This window comes from Salmo salar, unplaced genomic scaffold (assembly GCF_965601325.2).
Source record: "Salmo salar unplaced genomic scaffold, fSalSal1 ptg000152l, whole genome shotgun sequence".
Taxonomy (NCBI): Eukaryota; Metazoa; Chordata; class Actinopteri; order Salmoniformes; family Salmonidae; genus Salmo; species Salmo salar.
The window spans coordinates 2,781,317-2,807,064 of NW_027675323.1; the positions used below are offsets into that span (position 1 = coordinate 2,781,317).

The 25,748-nt window shown below is 39.1% G+C and overlaps 1 protein-coding gene across 1 annotated transcript; it reads right to left on the reverse strand.

Moving 5' to 3' along the window:
• Positions 1–8,231: 8,231 nt before the first annotated feature.
• Positions 8,232–16,044, reverse strand: LOC145867038 (uncharacterized). Its single transcript, XM_082971087.1, has 2 exons — positions 15,480–16,044; positions 8,232–11,139 (listed from the first exon to the last, which is right to left on the reverse strand). Exons 1-2 carry the CDS (start codon positions 15,802–15,804, stop codon positions 10,505–10,507), a joined length of 960 nt encoding a protein of 319 aa, XP_082827213.1. The 5' UTR covers positions 15,805–16,044; the 3' UTR covers positions 8,232–10,504.
• Positions 16,045–25,748: the final 9,704 nt, after the last annotated feature.

Genomic DNA, 25,748 nt, shown 5'->3' on the forward strand with positions numbered 1-25,748 from the left:
AGAGGAGTTCTGTATCTATAATTCTTAAAATAATCGTAATGCTTTTTGTGAACGTTTATCGTGAGTAATTTAGTAAATTGTTAGTAAATTCCCCGGAAGTTTGCGGGGGGTATGCTAGTTCTGAACGTCACATGCTAATGTAAAAAGCTGTTTTTTTATATAAATATGAACTTGATTGAACAAAACATGCATGCATTGTATAACATAATGTCCTAGGGTTGTCATCTGATGAAGATCATCAAAGCTTAGTGCTGCATTTAGCTGTCTTCTGGGTTTTTGTGACATTATATGCTAGCTTGAAAAATGGGTAGTCTGATTATTTCTGGCTGGGTAGTCTGCTGACATAATCTAATGTTTTGCTTTCGCTGTAAAGCCTTTTTGAAATCGGACAGTGTGGTTAGATTAACGAGAGTCTTGTCTTTAAAATGCTGTAAAATAGTCATATGTTTGAAAAAAGGAAGTTTTCGGATTTTAGAGGAGTTTGTATTTGGCGCCATCATTGGATATTGGAGCAGGTTAGCTAGCGGAACGTCTAGATGTAAGTTAAGTGTTTGAGGTTAAGGAGAAGTGTATCTATAATTCTTTGAATAACAGTTGTATATTTTGTCAACGTTTATGATGAGTATTTCTGTAAATTGATGTGCTCATTCACCGGAAGTTTTGGGAGGCAAAACATTTCTGAACATTACACGCCAATGTAAAATGGGGTTTTTGGATATAAATATGAACTTTATCGAGCAAAACACACATGTATTGTGTAACATAAAGTCCTATGAGTGCCATCTGATGAAGATCATCAAAGGTTAGTGATTCATTTTAGCTGTATTTCTGGTTTTTGTGACGCCTCTCCTTGCTTGGAAGATGGCTGTGTGGTTTTTCTTGTCTAGGTGCTGTCCTAACAATCTAATGCTATGCTTTCGCCGTAAAGCCTTTTTTGAAATCGGACAATGTGGTTCGATTAACGAGAAGTTTATCTTTAAAATGGTGTAAAATAGTTGTAAGTTTGAATTATGAGATTTTTTTTGTTTTGAACTTGGCACCCTGCTATTTCACTGGCTGTTGGTGAGTGGGACGGTAGTGTCCTACCTGCCCAAGAGAGTTTAATTAATTTAACTGTAACTACATAATTAATGAGTATATACTACATACTATTAGTTAATTGTAGTATACTGTAACTACATACTTAATGAGTATATACTACATACTATTAGTTCATTGTAGTAAACTGTAACTACATACTTAATGAGTATATACTACATACTATTAGTTAATTGTAGTATACTGTATACTACATACTTAATGAGTGTATACTACATACTATTAGTTAATTGTAGTATACTGTAACTACGTACTTAATGAGTATATACTACATACTATTAGTTAATTGTAGTAAACTGTATACTACATACTTAATGAGTATATACTACATACAGTATACTACAATTAACTAATAGTATGTAGTATATACTCATTAAGTATGTAGTTACAGTATACTACAATTAACTAATAGTAACTACATACTTAATGAGTATATACTATATACTATTAGTTAATTGTAGTAAACTGTATACTACATACTTAATGAGTATATACTACATACTATTAGTTAATTGTAGTAAACTGTAACTACATACTTAATGAGTATATACTACATACTATTAGTTAATTGTAGTATACTGTATACTACATACTTAATGAGTATATACTACATACTATTAGTTAATTGTAGTATACTGTAACTACATACTTAATGAGTATATACTACATACTATTAGTTAATTGTAGTATACTGTAACTACATACTTAATGAGTATATACTACATACTATTAGTTAATTGTAGTAAACTGTAACCGAACCGTTTCCTTTCAGTTGAGTGCTCTTCTCCTGTCTACCGGATGTTTATGCTGTTGCTATGCAACCTCTTGCTAGCTAGTTAGCATAACACATTACAAGTTAGACATTTTACGACTTCGGGTGTGTTTTTAAATTCAACTTGAATACCAGAGTACTTCATAAATTCAGAGCGTTGTCAGATTGTCCGTTTGTAAATTCAGACCGTTTAGCTCTCTGAGCCACTGGCCGCTCCGGCCGAGGAGTTGGGTTGATTTGACCGTTCTGACCTTAGCTTGCAAGCTACTTCCAGACACAAATGAAACTCTGACCATTTTACTCGCCCTAGCAGAGCTGGTTAGGCAGTTTTCATGTTATCCAGAGTGACTGTAACTGTGCTGCTGGAAAACATTTAAATTACGGTTTTTGTTGCCTACGTTTACTGACACCTGGACATATTCAACGGGTGTTGAGCGCTAGTAAATTCATTATTCTGCTCTCTGGTACTCAGACGAGAGTGCTCTGAAATCAGAGTAGATAGTCAGAGTGAATTTATGAAAGCATCCGAATGTCCATTGAGAAAGCACTACGACTATACCATTGAGCTAAGAATGACAGGAATAATCAAGTCAATAAACGTTGGGTAGTTAGTTAGATAGAATATAGTTCATATACTGGCAAGTTTGATGTATAAGAAGCCAACTAACGTCAGGGAGCTAGATAACATACCGATACATACTGCTGTAATAACATGCTAGCAAATAGTCAGCCAAAATAACGTGTAAGGTAAATTATTTGAATATACATTACTTTATTACATTGCTCAACATTTTCTTAACATTTGTCATAATTAGTTAAAACAATGAATTTGTATCGGCTCTCGTTGGACTTCAGCTGAATATTTTCCGCCATTTTCTACAAATCTGAAAACAATGTGAAGCCACGCCCATTTCCTGAAGAATTGCATTATGGGCCCTAACGTACTGCGTGTTTACGTCATATTATGGTAAATTTAGTACGACATCCGGGAACTTTAGCATACTAACCATATCATACTATGACCAATAAGCACACTATATACTCAATTAACATCACAAATAGTACGGTTAGTATGAGTATTCTAACACAGCTAATGACTTATCAACAACTCTAACAATTTGACCTCCACAGGAAATCTACACTGGCAGTTATAGAAAGACCCATTTACTATATAACCATTGATTCATGAAGAATATAACTTATAAATGCCTCAAATGTTTCAACTGTATTACCCCACCAGAAGCCAAAACATAAGCTCGTATAATGCCACTGTTTGTAAACAAGCACTATATAGCCTTGAAATCTGGTTAAAACAATAATTTTGACCTCATGGATGAATTCTAGAATATACTATATAGCCTAGAAACCTGGTTAAACTATCATTATGACATCATGGATGAATTCTAGAATATACTATATAGCCTAGAAACCTGGTTAAACTATCATTATGACATCCTGGATGAATTCTAGAATATACTATATAGCCTAGAAACCTGGTTAAACTATCATTATGACATCCTGGATGAATTCTAGAATATACTATATAGCCTAGAAACCTGGTTAAACTATCATTATGACATCATGGATGGCCAGTCCTTGTATTCATAGTGTAGTCAATTCAGTGGGTAGCCCTGAGCTGAACTCAAACCTGGGTCCAGCGACTGTCAAGCCAACACCTTATAACTGTTACGCCAAGATGTCTGAACTTCTTGACGAGGTCGCTAGGTGTTGGGTTACGGTTGCTACAATAGCTTTCTCTATGAATTTGAGAGTGGTTACACTTCTCCTTCCCCCATCCATCAACTGTTTACCAAACCAAGCCTCTGGGCAGCCATTTTGTTGCTGTTTAAATCCTAGGTTGCCCCTTTAAAAAGCCACAAAACAATCAACCAACCAATCTGCAGTCCAAACAATAACAAAGCTGTAATTCCACCACTGATTTGGTAATAAGATGATGGGTCTGGAGAAATGTAACTACTCTCAAATTCATAGACAGACCTACGGATGCAAGGACTGACCATCCATGATATCAACATAGTTGTAACCATGTTTTGAGTGTTTACAGTGTTTGTATATCATTTAAATTGTTTCTAAACATTGGAGTAAAAAAAAGATTATTTGGGGTTCTGATGGGGAACAACAGTTGAACTAAGCTCATGAGGCATGTGTTATATTCTTCAAGAATCAATGGCTATAATGGCTATAAATAATTTAAAAGTCCAAATATGGATGTAACAATTGCAGATTTCCCCTTTAACACCAACCATCAGTTCAACAACTGCAGAGTTTGTGCCTCTGTATTTAAGACAGTACTTACGAGTGTTAATCAGGGCCCGTTCATCGTTAGAACCATTGGATGCCTTAACATGCCTTTGGGAAACCGGGCCCAGATATCCAGATTCTTCCTCTTCTTCCTTCTTCGATGTGACAGTCATCTCCCCCTCCTCCTCTTTCACTCCAAAAACTGCATCCTCCTCTTCTTTTACTGTAACATCCTCCTCCTCTTTCACTCTGAACACGTCTTCCTCTTCTTTCACTGTAACGTCTTTCTCTTCTTCTTTCACGGTAACAGCCTCACCCTCTACTTGTTTTTGTAATGTAACATCTTTCTCTTCCTCCTCTTTCACGACAACGTTCAGCCACAGACCCTCTTTCTCCGTCCAGCAGACCTCTTCTTCTTTAACAGGAGGAGAGTAGCTTAGTGAACTCATGGTCGGGGATGTTCACTAGCTAGCATTAGCGACTAGCCTAGTTCTAAGCTAACTTAGCAAACCAGCTAGCTGATAAACAACGTAAATATATAATTAAACGGGCCAACAAGTACATACGACATAAGTGTGTTTAATACACAGCGACTAATATACACCAAAACAGTGTAAAGAGCGTGAATGTTGTAGCTATGTTTGCTAGAAAGCTACCGAGGTGTCTGACTAGCTGTTGTTGTTGAAGGAGCGTCCCGTCCACTAGATTAGACGTCACACTGGCAGCATCGCCTGAACCTAAAAGACGCACATCGCCATCTGCTGACTGGAGTGGGCAACGCAGTTGAGGAACCAAACGTTTATTTTTCATTTATTTCAGAAAAGTTTAATATTATATTAAGTCGTTCAATGAGAAGCATGTGTTGATTGATTCGTTTTTAATGAGTGAGAATTTAATACAAACTTTACACCCACTACATATTTGCATTGAACCATACTTCTGACATGGATCATTTTCACCCCAGAGGCATATCTTTTATCATAGACAAAATGTGGTTTATTCAATTGTTCCAATTTTTCATGACTTTGTCAATCAACTGGTTGTTAATACATCTAAATCATGCTTTAGTGTTTCTGTATCAATATGGACTTTTAACAAATTCAAATCCTTTGGAGTCATTTTGACCCCAGACAAAAGCACCTTTGATAAATAGGACGTTTATTTCAAATCAAAATCACATTTTATTGGTCACATACACGTGTTTAGCAGATATTATTGCGGGTGTAGCGAAATGCTTGTGTTTGTAGCTCCGACAGTGCAGTAATATCTAACAAGTAATATCTAACAATTTCACAACATATACCCAATACACACATATCTAAGTATTTGAATCTAAGTTTCTCTATAGACATGATCCATCCCACCAGATGGTGGAGGGGCACCTGTATCAGTGGTTTTGACCAGATAGACACCTGCAGACACACAGTATAGTGCCTCCCATGTACTCTCCTAAGATTGGACCTTTCTATACCACGTATCACATGACTGTGTACAAAACTGCCAATGGTAGAAAACTCTGCCAGCGGTTTACAATGCATTCGTGAAGTATTCAGACCCCTTCACTTTGGAGGAGAGAGCAGCTGTAACACAGTACCAGGTCTAGTTCATGGCATTGAGGAGTAGAGAGCAGCTGTAACAGTACCTGGTCTAGTTCATGGCATTGAGGAGGAGAGAGCAGCTGTAACACAGTACCTGGTATAGTTCATGGCATTGAGGAGAGAGCAGCTGTAACAGTACCTGGTCTAGTTCATGGCATTGAGGAGGAGAGAGCAGCTGTAACACAGTACCTGGTCTAGTTCATGACATTGAGGAGGAGAGAGCAGCTGTAACAGTACCTGGTCTAGTTCATGGCATTGAGGAGGAGAGAGCAGCTGTAACAGTACCTGGTCTAGTTCATGACATTGAGGAGAGAGCAGCTGTAACACAGTACCTGGTCTAGTTCATGACATTGAGGAGGAGAGCAGCTGTAACAGTACCTGGTCTAGTTCATGGCATTGAGGAGGAGAGAGCAGCTGTAACACAGTACCTGGTCTAGTTCATGGCATTGAGGAGGAGAGAGCAGCTGTAACACAGTACCTGGTCTAGTTCATGGCATTGAGGAGAGAGCAGCTGTAACACAGTACCTGGTCTAGTTCATGACATTGAGGAGGAGAGAGCAGCTGTAACACAGTACCTGGTCTAGTTCATGACATTGAGGAGTAGAGAGCAGCTGTAACACAGTACCTGGTCTAGTTCATGACATTGAGGAGGAGAGAGGAGCTGTAACACAGTACCTGGTCTAGTTCATGGCATTGAGGAGGAGAGAGCAGCTGTAACACAGTACCTGGTCTAGTTCATGGCATTGAGGAGAGAGCAGCTGTAACACAGTACCTGGTCTAGTTCATGGCATTGAGGAGGATAGAGCAGCTGTAACACAGTACCGGGTCTAGTTCATGACATTGAGGAGGAGAGAGCAGCTGTAACACAGTACCTGGTCTAGTTCATGACATTGAGGAGAGAGAGCAGCTGTAACACAGTACCTGGTCTAGTTCATGACATTGAGGAGGAGAGAGCAGCTGTAACACAGTACCTGGTCTAGTTCATGACATTGAGGAGGAGAGAGCAGCTGTAACAGTACCTGGTCTAGTTCATGACATTGAGGAGAGAGAGCAGCTGTAACACAGTACCTGGTCTAGTTCATGGCATTGAGGAGGAGAGAGCAGCTGTAACACAGTACCTGGTCTAGTTCATGACATTGAGGAGGAGAGAGCAGCTGTAACACAGTACCTGGTCTAGTTCATGGCATTGAGGAGGAGAGACCAGCTGTAACAGTACCTGGTCTAGTTCATGGCATTGAGGAGAGAGAGCAGCTGTAACACAGTACCTGGTCTAGTTCATGACATTGAGGAGGAGAGAGCAGCTGTAACACAGTACCTGGTCTAGTTCATGACAATGAGGAGGAGAGAGCAGCTGTAACACAGTACCTGGTCTAGTTCATGACATTGAGGAGAGAGAGCAGCTGTAACAGTACCTGGTCTAGTTCATGGCATTGAGGAGGAGAGAGCAGCTGTAACACAGTACCTGGTCTAGTTCATGACATTGAGGAGGAGAGAGCAGCTGTAACAGTACCTGGTCTAGTTCATGACATTGAGGAGGAGAGAGCAGCTGTAACACAGTACCTGGTCTAGTTCATGGCATTGAGGAGGAGAGAGCAGCTGTAACACAGTACCTGGTCTAGTTCATGGCATTGAGGAGGAGAGAGCAGCTGTAACACAGTACCTGGTCTAGTTCATGGCATTGAGGAGAGAGCAGCTGTAACACAGTACCTGGTCTAGTTCATGACATTGAGGAGGAGAGAGCAGCTGTAACACAGTACCTGGTCTAGTTCATGACATTGAGGAGTAGAGAGCAGCTGTAACACAGTACCTGGTCTAGTTCATGACATTGAGGAGGAGAGAGCAGCTGTAACACAGTACCTGGTCTAGTTCATGGCATTGAGGAGGAGAGAGCAGCTGTAACACAGTACCTGGTCTAGTTCATGACATTGAGGAGTAGAGAGCAGCTGTAACACAGTACCTGGTCTAGTTCATGACATTGAGGAGGAGAGAGCAGCTGTAACACAGTACCTGGTCTAGTTCATGGCATTGAGGAGAGAGCAGCTGTAACACAGTACCTGGTCTAGTTCATGACATTGAGGAGGAGAGAGCAGCTGTAACACAGTACCTGGTCTAGTTCATGACATTGAGGAGAGAGAGCAGCTGTAACACAGTACCTGGTCTAGTTCATGACATTGAGGAGGAGAGAGCAGCTGTAACAGTACCTGGTCTAGTTCATGACATTGAGGAGGAGAGAGCAGCTGTAACACAGTACCTGGTCTAGTTCATGGCATTGAGGAGGAGAGAGCAGCTGTAACACAGTACCTGGTCTAGTTCATGACATTGAGGAGGAGAGAGCAGCTGTAACACAGTACCTGGTCTAGGTCATGACATTGAGGAGGAGAGAGCAGCTGTAACAGTACCTGGTCTAGTTCATGACATTGGGAAAGGGACAAGGGGGATACTAAGGTGGACCAAGAGTCTGTTGATTGGTCAGTCATTGGGTTAATTTGTTTTACAATATGTTCAAATCAAATCAAGCTTTATTTATACAGCACATGTCAGACATGGATGCAACACAATGGCTTCACAGGAAAAAACTATGAAAATAATCAGAAATATTTAGTACACAAATATGAGGATAAAAAACAATAATAACAACTGAAAGACTAATGAGCATTGGAAGGAAATGCCATTGATTAAAATATCAACAATATGATGCTATATTCAACCCAAAATATAAACTTGTTTTTTAGGAGGGGCTCTGAAAGACACTATGGGGGTGTCCACTGAAAGTTGACTAGTAACAACAACTGGGACCTAAAAGACACCCACCATGAGACCCACTAAATCTGCCCAAGAAGAGGCAAACAAAAGAAAAACCCACACCAAACTTAAAGACAGGAAGCAAACCAAAAAGGTGGAGCAACTAAAGGTGTTGACTCTCCAAATGTATCAAGACAACTGGAGCACTGGGCCAGACACTCTTAAATAGAACCTGGACCAGCTCAGGTGAAACACCTTCCCACTAACGAGATGGACAAGCCAGCACAGGTGTAACACATACTGACTAACGAGGTGACACCAATCAGTGCGTCCTACGTGCTAACGAGCTAGACGGGCTAACCAGCTAGACGTGCTAACGAGCTAGACGCGCTAGACGGGCTAACGAGCTAGACGTGCTGACGAGCTAGACGTGCTAACGAGCTAGACGGGCTAATGAGCTAGACGGGCTAACGAGCTAGACGTGCTAACGAGCTAGACGGGCTAACGAGCTAGACGTGCTCACGGGCTAGACGAGCTGACGTGCTAACGAGCTAGACGGGCTAACAAGCTAGACGTGCTAACGAGCTAGACGCGCTAAAGAGCTAAAGTCCAACCTCAAAACATAAATGGAAAAACCAACGCCTGTAACACCTTCCCCCTTATGACAACAAATATATCCTATATTTTTGTTGAAAAAGTTTGCTCACCACCAACAGAAAACAACTTCCATTTCACATTATAATCAACTACAATGATTCACCTTCACTAATATAAACATGGTGTCTACTGGATGTCAACAATTAAAAACAAGAAAAAAACACGTATTTCTAAATAATAATATACAATAGGATTATTTGTTTCTCCTTTTTCTTTCTATAGAATCCTAAAACTCACTAGCTTCTAGAACACTCATCTTCCTAAAACTCACTAGCTTCTAGAACTCTCGTCTTCCTAAAACTCACTAGCTTCTAGAACTCTCCTCTTCCTAAAACTCACTAGCTTCTAGAACTCTCCTCTTCCTAAAACTCACTAGCTTCTAGAACTCTCGTCTTCCTAAAACTCACTAGCTTCTAGAACTCTCGTCTTCCTAAAACTCACTAGCTTCTAGAACTCTCGTCTTCCTAAAACTCACTAGCTTCTAGAACACTCGTCTTCCTAAATCCCACTAGCTTCTAGAACTCTCGTCTTCCTAAAACTCACTAGATTCTAGAACTCTCCTCTTTCTAAATCCCACTGGCTTCTAGAACTCTCGTCTTCCTAAAACTCACTAGCTTCTAGAACTCTCGTCTTCCTAAATCCCACTAGCTTCTAGAACTCTCGTCTCCTTGGAACGAGCCCAAACAAAACTCATCTCCAATACGGAAAAACGTGCAGTCAAAATAAATAAAGATCCATAGCAACGCACTAGCTAAACGCAAAACACAAATCTTATATCCATTTGGGGGGAAATCAGGTTGAACCTGCTCTTGAAACTAACACAACAAAACAAAAAACACATGGAAATGGAGATATATTTCACCTCACTGGTTAGAGGACAACCTGCAGAAGACAGTCAGCTACATTTTGGAGTGATGCATTTAAATGTAGGGGTCACTAAACAAAGGAACACAACACTTATTTGTCATAACTCATCGATATCATGTTGAAATCAATTGTGCCGAGAGGAAGGAGATGAGGTTGCACGTCCTGTTAAAACTAACAGCTCAAAAACCACACAGAATCTGGGAATAGTGTGTACATCCCTGGTTAGAGGACAATTTGTAGAAAACAGCCAGATACATTTTGATTCCAGTGGGTCACCAACATGGTAAGTGTAACACAACTCTTTTTGTGTTAGTCACTTTTAGTTAAATCTCATAAATAGTAACTCTTTCAATTCAGAGCCTAGATTTTCCCCCTGAGGCTAATATCCATATCATGTTGAAATCAATAGAACAGGGGACAAACGTTTAGGGTTCTACATTGTGACATCATTAATATACACCTACTACAATGTTAAAACATTCTACAATGTGACATTAATTCATTGATATCATGAAACAACTCCTTCATGTATTTTCTGATGTTTGATCAGAGGTCTTTTATCAGAGAATCTCTTGTCACATTGACCACAGCCAAAATATTTCTCTCCTGTGTGTGTTCTCTGGTGCACTGTCAGATATCCAGATAGACCAAAACTCTTCCCACATTGACCACAGCTATAAGGTTTCTCTCCTGTGTGTGTTCTCTGGTGCACTGTCAGATTGCTAGATTGACCAAAACTCTTCCCACATTGATCACAGCTATAGGGTTTCTGTCCTGTATGTATTCTCTGGTGCACTGTCAGATTGCTAGATTGACCAAAACTCTTCCCACATTGACCACAGCTATAAGGTTTCTCTCCTGTGTGTGTTCTCTGGTGTAATGTCAGAGAGCCAGATGTAGTAAATCTCTTCCCACATTGAGTACAGCTAAATGGTTTCTCTCCTGTGTGGATTCTTTGATGAATTTTAATGCCTGAGGAGGTGAATCTCTTCCCACAGTCAGAGCAGCAGTGAGTTCTCTTCCCTGTGGATCTCTGCAGGTGTTTCTTGAGGTGTTCTGATCTGGAGAGACTCTTCTCTGCCTTGTCAGCATCACGAGGTTGTTGAGGCTCCCCAGAGGACCCACGATAGTTCAGTATCTCTCCTGTGTGAACAACAAAGTCAGACAGATGGTTAAAGGCCCACAACAGCGGTAATCCACTGTAAAAGGTGATGCCAACAGCGGAGCCATGATGTTGGACAACAATTGACATCTGTAATGAATGTTAGAATTATTTGACAATTGTCTTAAAATGAGCAAGAAAAGTAATATTTTGTCTTGTTTTCACATTCGTAGTAACATTACGATTGTAGGCTAGAAATAAGTTATTCATGTTGTTGAAACTCTAAGCAGTGTGCCAGACGACTTTTGGTCACCAATATAGGCCCCTTTCTGTGTTTGCTAAAATTGCAGCACGAGGGCAATGCACACAATTTGGTTGCAGAAACTCATCCCTGCTAATGAGGAAATGGCTAGTTATGGATGTAGTATATCTGGTAATGAGGAAACCACTAGTTATGGATGTAGTATATCTGGTAATGAGGAAACCACTAGTTATGGATGTAGTATATCTGGTAATGAGGAAACCACTAGTTATGGATGTAGTATATCTGGTAATGAGGAAACCACTAGTTATGGATGTAGTATATCTGCTAATGAGGAAACCACTAGTTATGGATGTAGTATATCTGCTAATGAGGAAACCACTAGTTATGGATGTAGTATATCTGGTAATGAGGAAACCACTAGTTATGGATGTAGTATATCTGCTAATGAGGAAACCACTAGTTATGGATGTAGTATATCTGCTAATGAGGAAACCACTAGTTATGGATGTAGTATATCTGCTAATGAGGAAACCACTAGTTATGGATGTAGTATATCTGGTAATGAGGAGACCACTAGTTATGGATGTAGTATATCTGGTAATGAGGAAACCACTAGTTATGGATGTAGTATATCTGCCTGGAGCAAAAATGGTGAGCAAAGATTTTAGTTTTTCACAATGTATTCTGAATGTGAATGGGGGAAACTCAGGGGAGTAACCTCCATTTCCAGGTTGATGATGAGTTCATTTCACACTACTTTGAATTATAATTGTAAGACTCATTTGAATCTCCTGCTTAATATGTTTGTGTTATTGTCGCAAATCAACTGCTTTGTACTTAAAAAACACTTCAACCAGTAAAATGCTCTTTGGCTTTTCCATCAGCCTGACAATGAGGGTTTGTACACTCTTTGCCAAATTGGCCCATAACTTCACCTAACAACAATCATACCTATGTAATGAACGAAGAAGCACTTTGGTTGTTGTTGCATGACACACATAGTGTCCTCTAGGACCCATAACAATAACATAGACCTACTGTAGGACCCATAACAACAACATAGACCTACTGTAGGACCCATAACTTCACCTAAAAACATAGACCTACTGTAGGACCCATAACTTCACCTATTAACAACATAGACCTATTGTAGGACCCATAACTTCACCTAACAACAACATAGACCTACTGTAGGACCCATAACTTCACCTAACAACATAGACCTACTGTAGGACCCATAACTTCACCTAACAACATAGACCTACTGTAGGACCCATAACTTCACCTAACAACATATACCTACTGTAGGACCCATAACTTCACCTAACAACAACATAGACCTACTGTAGGACCCATAACTTCACCTAACAACATATACCTACTGTAGGACCCATAACTTCACCTAACAATAACATAGACCTACTGTAGGACCCATAACTTCACCTAACAACATATACCTACTGTAGGACCCATAACTTCACCTAACAATAACATAGACCTACTGTAGGACCCATAACTTCACCTAACAATAACATAGACCTACTGTAGGACCCATAACTTCACCTAACAATAACATAGACCTACTGTAGGACCCATAACTTCACCTAACAACATATACCTACTGTAGGACCCATAACTTCACCTAACAACAACATAGACCTACTGTAGGACCCATAGCTTCACCTAACAACATAGACCTACTGTAGGACCCATAACATCACCTAACAATAACATAGACCTACCGTAGGACCCATAACTTCACCTAACAATAACATAGACCTACTGTAGGACCCATAACTTCACCTAATAACAACATAGACCTACTGTAGGACCCATAACTTCACCTAACAATAACATAGACCTACTGTAGGACCCATAACTTCACCTAACAACAACATAGACCTACTGTAGGACCCATAACTTCACCTAACAATAACATAGACCTACTGTAGGACCCATAACTTCACCTAACAATAACATAGACCTACTGTAGGACCCATAACTTCACCTAACAATAACATAGACCTACTGTAGGACCCATAACTTCACCTAACAATAACATAGACCTACTGTAGGACCCATAACTTCACCTAACAATAACATAGACCTACTGTAGGACCCATCATTTATTTTTTTATTTTTTTATTTCACCTTTATTTAACCAGGTAGGCTAGTTGAGAACAAGTTCTCATTTGCAACTGCGACCTGGCCAAGATAAAGCATAGCAATTCGACCCATACAACAACACAGAGTTACACATGGAATAAACAAAACATACAGTCAATAATACAGTAGAACAAAAGAAAACAAAAAGTCTATATACAGTGAGTGCAAATGAGGTAAGTTAAGACAATAAATAGGCCATGGTGGCGAAGTAATTACAATATAGCAATTAAACACTGGAATGGTAGATGTGCAGAAGATTAATGTGCAAGTAGAGATACTGGGGTGCAAAGGAGCAAGATAAATAAATAAACACAGTATGGTGATGAGGTAGGTAGATAGATGGGCTGTTTACAGATGGGCTATGTACAGGTGCAGTGATCTGTGAGCTGCTCTGACAGCTGGTGCTTAAAGCTAGTGAGGGAGATATGAGTCTCCAGCTTCAGAGATTTTTGCAGTTCGTTCAAGTCATTGGCAGCAGAGAACTGTAAGGAAAGACGACCAAAGGAGGAATTGGCTTTGGGGGTGACCAGTGAGATATACCTGCTGGAGCGCATGCTACGAGTGGGTGCTGCTATGGTGACCAGTGAGCTGAGATAAGGCGGGGCTTTACCTAGCAGAGACTTGTAGATAACCTGTAGCCAGTGGGTTTGGCAACGAGTATTAAGCGAAGGCCAGCCAACGAGAGCGTACAGGTCGCAGTGGTGGGTAGTATATGGGGCTTTGGTGACAAAACGGATGGCACTGTGATAGACTGCATCCAGTTTGTTGAGTAGAGTGTTGGAGGCTATTTTATAGATGACATCGCCGAAGTCGAGGATCGGTAGGATGGTCAGTTTTACGAGGGTGTGTTTGGCAGCGTGAGTGAAGGATGCTTTGTTGCGATATAGGACGCCGATTCTAGATTTAATTTTGGATTGGAGATGCTTAATGTGAGTCTGGAAGGAGAGTTTACAGTCTAACCAGACACCCAGGTATTTGTAGTTGTTCACGTATTCTAAGTCAGAGCCGTCCAGAGTAGTGATGCTGGACGGGCGGGCAGGTGCAGGCAGCGATCGGTTGAATAGCATGCATTTAGTTTTACTTGTGTTTTTTTTTACATAGATGGCAATAAAAGTTACTTTTAGATTTGTATAATTTTCATTTAGATAGAATGTATATTAATCACAGGCAATGATTTTGAGATACTATTATAAATGAAATGAAACTGTTCCAGTAAAATGTACATATGAAAATCACAACTGGCACACAGATTGGTAGAAATGGTCAGATAACTTGCCACTCAGCTGATGTAAGAAGGGCTATATAAATACATTTGATTTGATGATGGAATATTTGATTATTTTGACTGCCAGAGCGAGTCTACCTCTGAAAATAACATACAGTCCTTGGACCTTGAGGAGTAACGGGGGCAGCAATCAGCAGTAGAAACAATAACAAAGCGTACTCCCTGCCCGTTTCAGTAAAAAGCTGAGGGATGGAGCTGGAGAAATGTAACCATCCATGATATCAACATTATAGTTTTAACCATGTTTTGAGGATATACAGTGTTTGTTAATATTTCCTGACAAACATTGGAGTAAAAAAATGCTTATATTTTGGGTTCTGATGGGGTATGACAGTTGAACTAAGCTCATGAGGCATTTATAAGTGATTTCTTCAAGAAACAGATGGGTACATATCATTAATGTATAAGTCCCAAAATGGATGTAACAACTGCTGATTGCCCCTTTAAGAGAACATCTTGGGCTAATCTAATAGGAGATATTGAGGACTACAGTATTTCAGGCATTGTCATTGGATGCATTTGATCAATTGTTAACGTTTTGTTGATGGTCCACTCTTGATGTTCTACACGTTACAGTGAAGCTTCAGCCATTCCTACAGAACAACATTAAAGTGTAGAACCCCTTTACTGCATATTGGTTCAACGACTGCAGAGACGGTACTTACTGGTGTTAAACAGATCTCCAACCTCCTCTTCTTCCTCCGATGTGACAGTCATCTCCCCCTCCTCCTCTTTCACTCCAAAAACTGCCTCCTCTTTCTCTTCCTCCTCTTCTTTTACTGTAACATCCTCCTCCTCTTTCACTCTGAACGCGTCTTCCTCTTCTTTCACTGAAACGTCTTTCTCTTCTTCTTTCACGCTAACAGCCTCATCCTCTACTTGTTTTTGCATTGTAACAGCCTCCTCTTCCTCCTCCTCTTTCACTAGAGCTTCTTTCTCCGTCCAGCAGACCTCCTCTTTAACAGGAGGAGAGTAGCTTAGTGAACTCATGGTCGGGGATGTTAGCTAGTTAGCATTAGCGACTAGCCTAGTTCTAAGCTAACTTAGCAAACCAGCTAGCTTACAAACAACGTAAATATATAATTAAATGGGTCAACAAGTACATACGACAGAAGTGTGTTTAATACACAGCGACTAATATACACCAAACCAGTGTAAAGAGCGTGAATGTTGTAGCTATGTTTGCTAGAAAGCTACCGAGGTGTCTGACTAGCTGTTGTTGTTGAAGGAGCGTCCCGTCCACTAGATTATACGTCACACTGGCAGCATCGCCTGAACCTAAAAGACGCACATCGCCATCTGCTGACTGGACTGGGCAACGCAGTTGAGGAACCAAACGTTTATTTTTCATTTATTTCAGAAAAGTTTAATATTATATTAAGTCGTTCAAAGAGAAGCATGTGTTGATTGATTCGTTTTTAATGAGTGAGAATTTAAAACAAACTTTACACCCACTACATATTTGCATTGAACCATACTTCTGACATGGATCATTTTGACCCCAGAGGCATATCTTTTATCATGGCCAAAATGTATTTTATTCAATTCTTCCAATTTTTCATGACTTTGTCAATCAACTGGTTGTTAATAAATCTAAATCATGGTTTAGTGTTTCTGTATCAATATGGACTTTTAACAAATTCAAATCCTTTGGAGTCATTTTGACCCCAGACAAAAGCACCTTTGATAAATAGGACGTTTATTTCAAATCAAAATCACATTTTATTGGTCACATACACGTGTTTAGCAGATATTATTGCAGGTGTAGCAAAATGCCTGTGTTTCTAGCTCCGACAGTGCAGTAATATCTAACAAGTAATATCTAACAATTTCACAACATATACCCAATACACACACATCTAAGTATTTGAATCTAGGTTTCTCTGTAGACATGATCCATCCCACCAGAGGGTGGAGGGGCTCCTGTAACAGTGGTTTTGACCAGATAGACACCTGCAGACACACAGTATAGTGCCTCCCATGTACTCTCCTAAGATTGGGTTTTTCTTTACCACGTATCACGTGACTGTGTACAAAACTGCCAATGATAGAAAACTCTGCAGTGGTAGAAAACTCTGCCAGCGGTATACAGCGCATTCGTAAAGTATTCAGACCCCTTCACTTTTTCCACATTTTGTTATGTTACAGCCTTATTCTAAAATGGATTAAATAGAAAAAATTTGAATAATTTTTCATCCTCATCAATCTTCACACAATACCCCACAATGACAAACCCAAAACAGGTTTTTAGACATTTTTACAAATGTATTTACTTAAGTATTCAGAACCTTTGCTATGAGACTCGAAATTGAACTCAGATGCATCCTGATTCCACTAATCACCCTTGAGATGTTTCTACAACTTGATTGGAGTCCACCTCTGGTAAATTCAATTGATTAGACATGATTTGGAAAGGCACACACCTCTCTATATCAGGTCCCACAGTTCAGTGCATGTCAGAGCAAAAACCAAGCCATGAGGTCAAAGGTATTGTCCGTAGAGCTCTGAGACAGGATTGTGTCGAGGCACAGGTACCAAAAAGGTACCAAAAAATGTCTGCAGCATTGAAGGTCCCCAAGAACACAGTGGCCTCCATCATTCTTAAATGGAAGACGTTTGGAACCACCAAGACTCATCTTAGAGCTGGCCGCCCGGCCAAACTGAGCAATCAGGGGAGAAGGGCCTTAGTCAGAGAGGTGACCAAGAACCCGATGGTCACTCTGACAGAGCTTCCAGAAGGACAACCATCAATAAGACCTTTATGGTAGAGAGGCCAGACGGAAGCCACTCCTCAGTAAAAGGTATATGGCAGCCCGTTTGGAGTTTGCCAAAAGGCACCTGAAGGACTCTCAGACCATGAGAAACAAGATTCTCTAGTCTGATTAAACCAAGACTGAACTCTTTGGCCTGAAATCAAAGTGTCATGTCTGGAGGAAAATTGGCACCATCCTTACAGTGAAGCATGGTGGTGGCAACATCATTACTGTGGAGATGTTTTTCAGCAGCAGTGCAAATTGTCCCCTGATATTGGTGTAATTTATCACCCATTTTGTCTGTATGAAAGTTAATTTCCCCTCAGGCACACATGAGTAATTTGTTATTCTTTGTCATATCTTACGCATATTCAGTGGCCTGACTGCGTCCAGACTACATCAAAGGCCCGTCCTGGTAGATCTGAACCTAATGCAGCTTGGAGTGATCGGATGACGGAAGTCACATTTAGGTGCCAGGTGTAACTGAGGCCATAGACTATCCATTACTTTGAGTGTTTTATAGAATATGACTAAATGTGATTCTGTGTTGCAGGGGCATTTATCATTTTCAGCAAATCTACTGGGTTGGTTGAAAAGTGATACTAAATCTACATACCATGCACTATTTTGACATAGTGGAAAATATACTGAATGTATATTGTTTTTCATAGTAAGTTATGTGTTGCTTTTGCACATTTGTTCATTGGTTTGCTTAGTGTTGATTGGTCAGTCATTGGGTTCATTTGTTTTACAACATGTTCAAATCAAGCTTTATTTATACAGCACATTTCAGACATGGATGCAACACAATGGCTTGACAGGAAAAATGAAAAGAAGAGGATTAAAAAAAAGAATAACATCTGAAAGACTAATGAAGATTCTAAGGAAAATCCATTGATTAAAATATTTATTGGATGGATCCAACCCAAAATATAAGGTTGTTTTACTCCATTGTTTGTTGTTACGTTCACCAGCAAGAAACCAGAAACGTCCCTTAAATTGAAGAGGGAACTAACAAAGAGTCACTGACAACAGTGTGAATTTATGAAAGCACCCGAATGTCCATTGAGAAAGCACAACGACTATACCATTTAGCTAAGCTAAGAATGACGGGAATAATCAAGTCAATAAACGTTGGGTAGTTATTTAGATAGAATATAGTTCATATACTGGCAAGTTTGATGTATAAGTAGCCAACTAACGTTAGGTAGCTAGTTAACATACCGGTACATACTGCTGTAATAACATGCTTGCAAATAGTCAGCCAAAATGACGTGTAAAGTAACTTATTTGAAAAGTAATTATTTTATTACATTGCTCAACATTTTCTTAACATTTGTCATAATTAGTTAAAGCAATGAATTTGTATCGGCTCTCGTTGGACTTCGGCTGCATATTTTCCGCCATTTTCTACAAATCTAAAAAACAACGGGAAGCCACGCCCATTTCCTGAAGAATTGCATTATGGACCCTAACGTACTGCGTGTTTACGTCATATTATGGCGAATTTAGTACGACATCCGGGAGGTTTTGGCATACTAACTATATCATTTTTTTGACATATTGTTTTGTATACGTTTTAAAGATTCTAAGTACTGTTCCAAATCAGATAAAAAAATTAAGAAAAGGGGCTTTTTCTTCATAAATTTTGATTTGTGGATGAAAGATTTTCCTAATAAAATAAAGAGATTTATGACATACTCACGTTCAATTGTGGAATCAGTGTAGTAAAATAATATGTCAAACTTAGTTAAATAAAGATTTGTGCAAACTTAAAAAATAAAATAAAATAATTTAAAAAAAAAATGAAAAAAAAAAATGAAAAAAAAATACTAACTATATCATACTATGACCAATAAGCACACTATATACTCAATTAACATCACAAATAGTACGGTTAGTATGAGTATTCTAACACAGCTAATGACTTATCAACAGCTCTAACAATTTGACCCCCACAGGAAAATCTACACTGGCAGTTATAGAAAGACCCATTTACTATATAACCATTGATTCTTGAAGAATATAACTTATAAATGCCTCAAATGTTTCAACTGTATTACCCCATCAGAAACCAAAACATAAGCTTGAAAAACACCACCGTTTGTTAACAAGCACTGTATAGCCTTGAAATCTGGTTAAAACTATCATTTTGACCTTATGGATGGCCAGTGCTTGTATTTATAGTGTAGTCAATTCAGGGGGTAGTCCTGGACTGAACTCAAACCTGGGTCCAGCGACTGTCAAGTCAACAGCTTATAACTGTTACGCCAAGATGTCTGAACTTCTTGACGAGGTCGCTAGGTATTGGGTTACGGTTGCTACAATAGCTTCTCTATGAATTTCAGAGTGGTTACAATTCTCCTTCCCCCATCCCTCAGCTGCTTACCAAACCAAGCCTCTGGGCAGCCATTTTGTTTCTGTTTAAAAACTAGGTTGTCCCTTTAAACAAGCCACACAATCAACCAATTAATCTGCAGTTCAAACAATAACAAAGCTGTAATTCCACCACTGATTTGGTAATAAGATGATGATGGGGCTGGAGAAATGTAACTACTCTCAAATTCATAGACGGACCTATGGATGCAAGGACTGACCATCCATGATATCAACATAGTTTTAACCATGTTTTGAGTGTGAGTGTTTACAGTGTTTGTTTATCATTTAAATTGTTTCTAAACATTGGAGTATAAAAAGCTTATTTGGGGTTCTGATGGGGTACAACAGTTGAACTAAGCTCATGAGGCATGTGTTATATTCTTCAAGAATCAATGGCCATAAATAAATAATTTAAAAGTCAAAATATTGATGTAGCTATTGAATATTTCCCCTCTAACACCACACATCAGTTCAACAACAACATCATCTTTATCAGGAGGAGAGTAGCTTAGTGAACTCATGGTCGGAGATGTTAGCTAGCTAGGCTAATGCTAACTTAACCAGCCCGCTAGCTGACTAATAACAACAACACCGCAAATATGAAATTAAATCTGATAACTAACTAGACGACAGAAGTGGGTTTAAAACACAGTGGCTAATATACACGAAAGCGTCTAAAGAGCTTTATTGGTTCGGCTATTTTGTCTAGCAAGCTACCGAGGTGGCTGAATAACTGTTGAAAGAAGCGTTCCGTCCACTGCATTATACGTCACACCAACAGCATTACCTTAAATTCCCACACCGCCATCTGCTGACTGGAGTGGGTAACGCAGTTGAGTAAAATGTTTATTTTATTGTCAGACAAAAAGTTAAAGTGTAGGAAGCATTCGTTTTTACTCGCTAGTGTAACAACACAGTGTGGTTAAAGACGTAGTAAGCTAGTTGTAGTCACGATATGGTTCCCTATAAGTACAAACAGTTATGTTTTTGCGTTGTTACATATTTCTTGACTTATTTCCGGATATCTTCTAAACTACCCACAATGCACTATGTGCTACAGAGTTTGTATGCTAGCTCGGTATTTAGCTCCAGCTTGTAAACGTCAGCCACACCTCATGCTTTCATATACTGTGTGGTTGTGATATCTAGTGGGAACGCATTAGCACGGTAGACTCTGCTGCCTTGTTGTCAGTAGGGATGTTACTTTTGATACCGGAGCTACGACGCCTGCGTCCAAATCGCTAAGCAGTAAACTTCAAAGCAGTGTACCGATGCCTGTATCACTTTATCAGCAGCACGTCATCAATGGCGTCTGAAGCTTCATTTCATCAAACAACCACCTGATTGGTTTGGTATTGGGCTTGAAGATCCCACCCAATGTGTTCTCTAATCTCATAAAACATTTCAGTGTCTTTATTCTCCCAAGGGGAAGGTGCTGGAGTATTGAAAACATGGGTGGCAATAATTCAGACCCCTACCTTTTGAGAATTACATGTTAAACTAAATATCTTTCTCTGAGCTATTGTATTAGTATAAAATCATTTCCCTGTATTTTTGACACAATATAGCTCAGTATTTGAATTTTTTTTATAGAGTCGTTTTTGCTCATCTTTATCAAGAGTGTCAACAATTTTGTCCCCCACTGTACCTCCATACTGCTGCTACATGGTGTAACAATACATCATGTAGATGTATATAATGAACAGACTAGGTCTATACTGCTCCTACATGGTGTAACATACATCATGTGGGGCTTTAAGGCGATGCTAGTGTGACGTATAATGTAGTGGACGGAACGCTTCTTTCAACAGCAGCAACAGGGAATTTGTAGATCAGTCAATCGGCAGTCGCTTGCAATGTCGAACAAGCCATTCCTCCATACAGAATCTCTCCAGGTCCTTGATTTATTTAGTCTGTCTTATGGACTGCCCTGATCAATTCAAACCACAGGTTTTCAATGGAGTTCAAGTCCGAAGACTGAGATGGCCACTGAAAATGTTGATTTTGTGCCCAATTAACCATTTCTTCGTGGATGTTGATGTGTCTTGCTGGAAGATCCACTTATGGCCAAGTTTCAGCCTCCTAGCAGAGAGGTAACCAGGTTTTGGGCTAAAATATCCTGGTAGTGGGTAAAGTTTATTTATTTATTTTATACAGTAATTTTAGCTCATCTTTATCAAGGGTATCAATAACTAGGTGCTTATTTTGATATCTAGTTATTTGACCGAATCAGAAATACAGATGTGGAGTAGATGTAGAGTTTGTTTTAAATTCTCATAAAAATCTGAACTAATCAAACAACACTTGTTGCTCTTTGTACGTGTTGATATAATATTCATATTTAATGGAGAGAACAAAACGTTTCCCTAAACTGCTTTATAATATTATAATTCAATGAAGAATAAAAATAGTTTTCCCTCCTCAACTGCGTTTCCTCCCTCCAGACAGCAGATGGCGATATGTGTCTTTCAGGCGATGTTTCTAGTGTGACGTATAATCTAGTGGACGGAACGCTTCTTCAACAACTGCAGCCACCTCGGTAGCTCGCTAGCTGACAAAGTCGGAACATTCAAGTTCTTTAGACACTTTCGTGGTTTATTTGCTACTATGATTTAAACATACTTATGTGGAAACAACTAGCTACCCCATTTAATTTAATATTTACGTTGTAAGTCAACTAGCTGGCTGGTTAAATTAGCACTAGTCTAGTCGCTAATGCTAACTAGCTATTATCTCCGACCATGAGTTCACTAAACTACTCTAATCCTGTTAAAGAAGAGGTCTGCTGGACGGAGAAAGAAGCTCTGGTGAAAGAGGAGGAGGAAGAGAAAGATATTACAATACAAAAACAAGTAGAGGGTGAGGCTGTTACAGTGAAAGAAGAAGAGAAAGACGTTACAGTGAAAGAAGAGAAAGACGCGTTCAGAGTGAAAGAGGAGGAGGATGCAGTTTTTGGAGTGGAGGATGAAGTGAAAGAAGATGAAGTCGTTTTTGGAATTAAGGCTGAAGAGGGGTCAATTACTGTCAATGATGAAGAGAAGACTGGAGAACTGATTAACACCAGTAAATACAGTGAGTACTATCTAATAAAACAGGGACATTGATCTGATTAACACCAGTAAATACAGTGAGTACTATCTAATAAAACAGGGACATTGATCTGATTAACACCAGTAAATACAGTGAGTACTATCTAATAAAACAGGGACATTGATCTGATTAACACCAGTAAATACAGTGAGTACTATCTTATAAAACAGGGACATTGATCTGATTAACACCAGTAAATACAGTGAGTACTATATAATAAAACAGGGACATTGATCTGGTTAACACCAGTAAATACAGTGAGTACTATCTAATAAAACAGGGACATTGATCTGATTAACACCAGTAAATACAGTGAGTACTATCTAATAAAACAGGAACATTGATCTGATTAACACCAGTAAATACAGTGAGCACTATCTTATAAAACAGGGACATTGATCTGATTAACACCAGTAAATACAGTGAGTACTATCTAATAAAACAGGGATATTGATCTGATTAACACCAGTAAATACAGTGAGTACTATCTAATAAAACAGGGACATTGATCTGGTTAACACCAGTAAATACAGTGAGTACTATCTAATAAAACAGGGACATTGATCTGATTAACACCAGTAAATACAGTGAGTACTATCTTATAAAACAGGGACACAAACTCTGCAGTTGTTGAACTAATGTGTGATTTTTAAAAGGGCATTCTACACTTGAATATGTTTTTGTACTGTATGAATTGTTCATGACGTCCTCCAGGGATTTTTAAAAAACCTTTCCTGTTGAAAAGTGATATAAATACAGTAAAGTATAAACACACTAAAGGGAAACAAATAAATGTTTTGAGCAAAATAGTGTTTTTTTAACAACTGCAAACTAGAAGGAGTGAGTGATGTCATAGTAAGGTCTCCAAGGAGTTGGCTTGATGGGAAGTCGTGATGTCATCCAATAGGAGACTGATCTTCATGTGAATATTCATTATTATTTTAAAATCCTTCCTGTTCTGTCAAGTTGTTTGTTGATCATTGCTAGAAAGCCGTTTTCAAGTCTTGCCATAGACTTTCAAGATGATTTAAGTCCAAACTGTAACTAGGCCACTCAGGAACATTCAATGTCATCTTGGTAAGCTCCTCCAGTGTAGATTTGGCCTTGTGGTTTAGGTTATTGTCCTGTTAGGACAGTTTTTTGTATTCAGATCTCTGAAATGCTCTCTACCTATGTAACATTTAGTGTTTCCTTATGTTACGCTGGGAAAACAGTTTTCATGGGAACAGAAATCCTAAATCATTTCAGAGTTTGCTAAATCCAATGGTTCTAACCGAGAGTCACCTTAACTTTATTGACAACACCCAAATGGATACTGTCATTAATGTGGTTCTTCAATAATTACACATAATACTTAATACTGTAGCTGTTTAGTTACAGTCACATGTTCAACTATCATCAGCTGATCCAGGAAATCATTTTCTGAATGACAGTCACATGACAAACATCACGACATGCAACAACAACCAAAGTGCTTCTTCATTCATTACTCTGGTAAAGACAGTTATGCCGTGCTCCACGTTGGATCCAACATCCCTAACAAATTGATGTTTATAATGTATTATTGTCTGCTTGATTTACTGTAGGGTCTCGTTAGTCTGTTTGGACACAGAGATACTTAGCTCATAATGTGTAGAGAACTGTTCCTTGATGGATAGGCTATTGTACAACACACAGAGCTATTTTCCTATATTCAGGACATTTAGAATGACAACACATTACAGAGTAGCCTAGTGGGATTATTCACAAAATGATCTGGTGATCAGGTTATGAAATGTCATGACAAATACATTTTAGTTTCCATGTTTCACCTGAAATATTAAATGATTTATAGTCCTAGGTCTATGTTGTTGTTAGGTGAAGTTATGGGTCCTACAGTAGGTCTATGTTATAGTTATGGGTCCTACAGTAGGTCTATGTTGTTGTTAGGTGAAGTTATGGGTCCTACAGTAGGTCTATGTTGTTGTTAGGTGAAGTTATGGGTCCTACAGTAGGTCTATGTTATTGTTAGGTGAAGTTATGGGTCCTACAGTAGGTCTATGTTATTGTTAGGTGAAGTTATGGGTCCTACAGTAGGTCTATGTTGTTGTTAGGTGAAGTTATGGGTCCTACAGTAGGTCTATGTTATTGTAAGGTGAAGTTTTGGGTCCTACAGTAGGTCTATGTTGTTGTTAGGTGAAGTTATGGGTCCTACAGTAGGTCTATGTTATTGTTAGGTGAAGTTATGGGTCCTACAGTAGGTCTATGTTATTGTTAGGTGAAGTTATGGGTCCTACAGTAGGTCTATGTTGTTGTTAGGTGAAGTTATGGGTCCTACAGTAGGTCTATGTTGTTGTTAGGAGAAGTTATGGGTCCTACAGTAGGTCTATGTTATTGTTAGGTGAAGTTATGGGTCCTACAGTAGGTATGTTATTGTTAGGGGAAGTTATGGGTCCTACAGTAGGTCTATGTTATAGTTATGGGTCCTACAGTAGGTCTATGTTGTTGTTAGGAGAAGTTATGTTAAACACTTAGTGGACAAACACTCATTGTCAGGCAGATGGCAAAGCGCAATATTAGCAAACACAGAAAGGGGCCTATATTGGAGACCAAAAGTCATCTGGCACACTGCTTAGAGTTTCAACAACTTTAATAACTTATTTCTAGTTTCTACTAATTTGAAAACAAGACAAAATATGATTGTTGCTAAGTTGACTGTCTTAATGGTCAAAT

Coding starts and splice junctions, on each gene's coding strand:
- LOC145867038 (XM_082971087.1), bottom strand. CDS start 15,804: ATGAGTTCACTAAGCTACTCTCCTCCTGTTAAAGAGGAGGTCTGCTGG. Junction 11,140..15,479: donor TGGAGATCTGTTTAACACCA/GTAAGTACCGTC, acceptor TTGTTCACACAG/GAGAGATACTGAACTATCGT.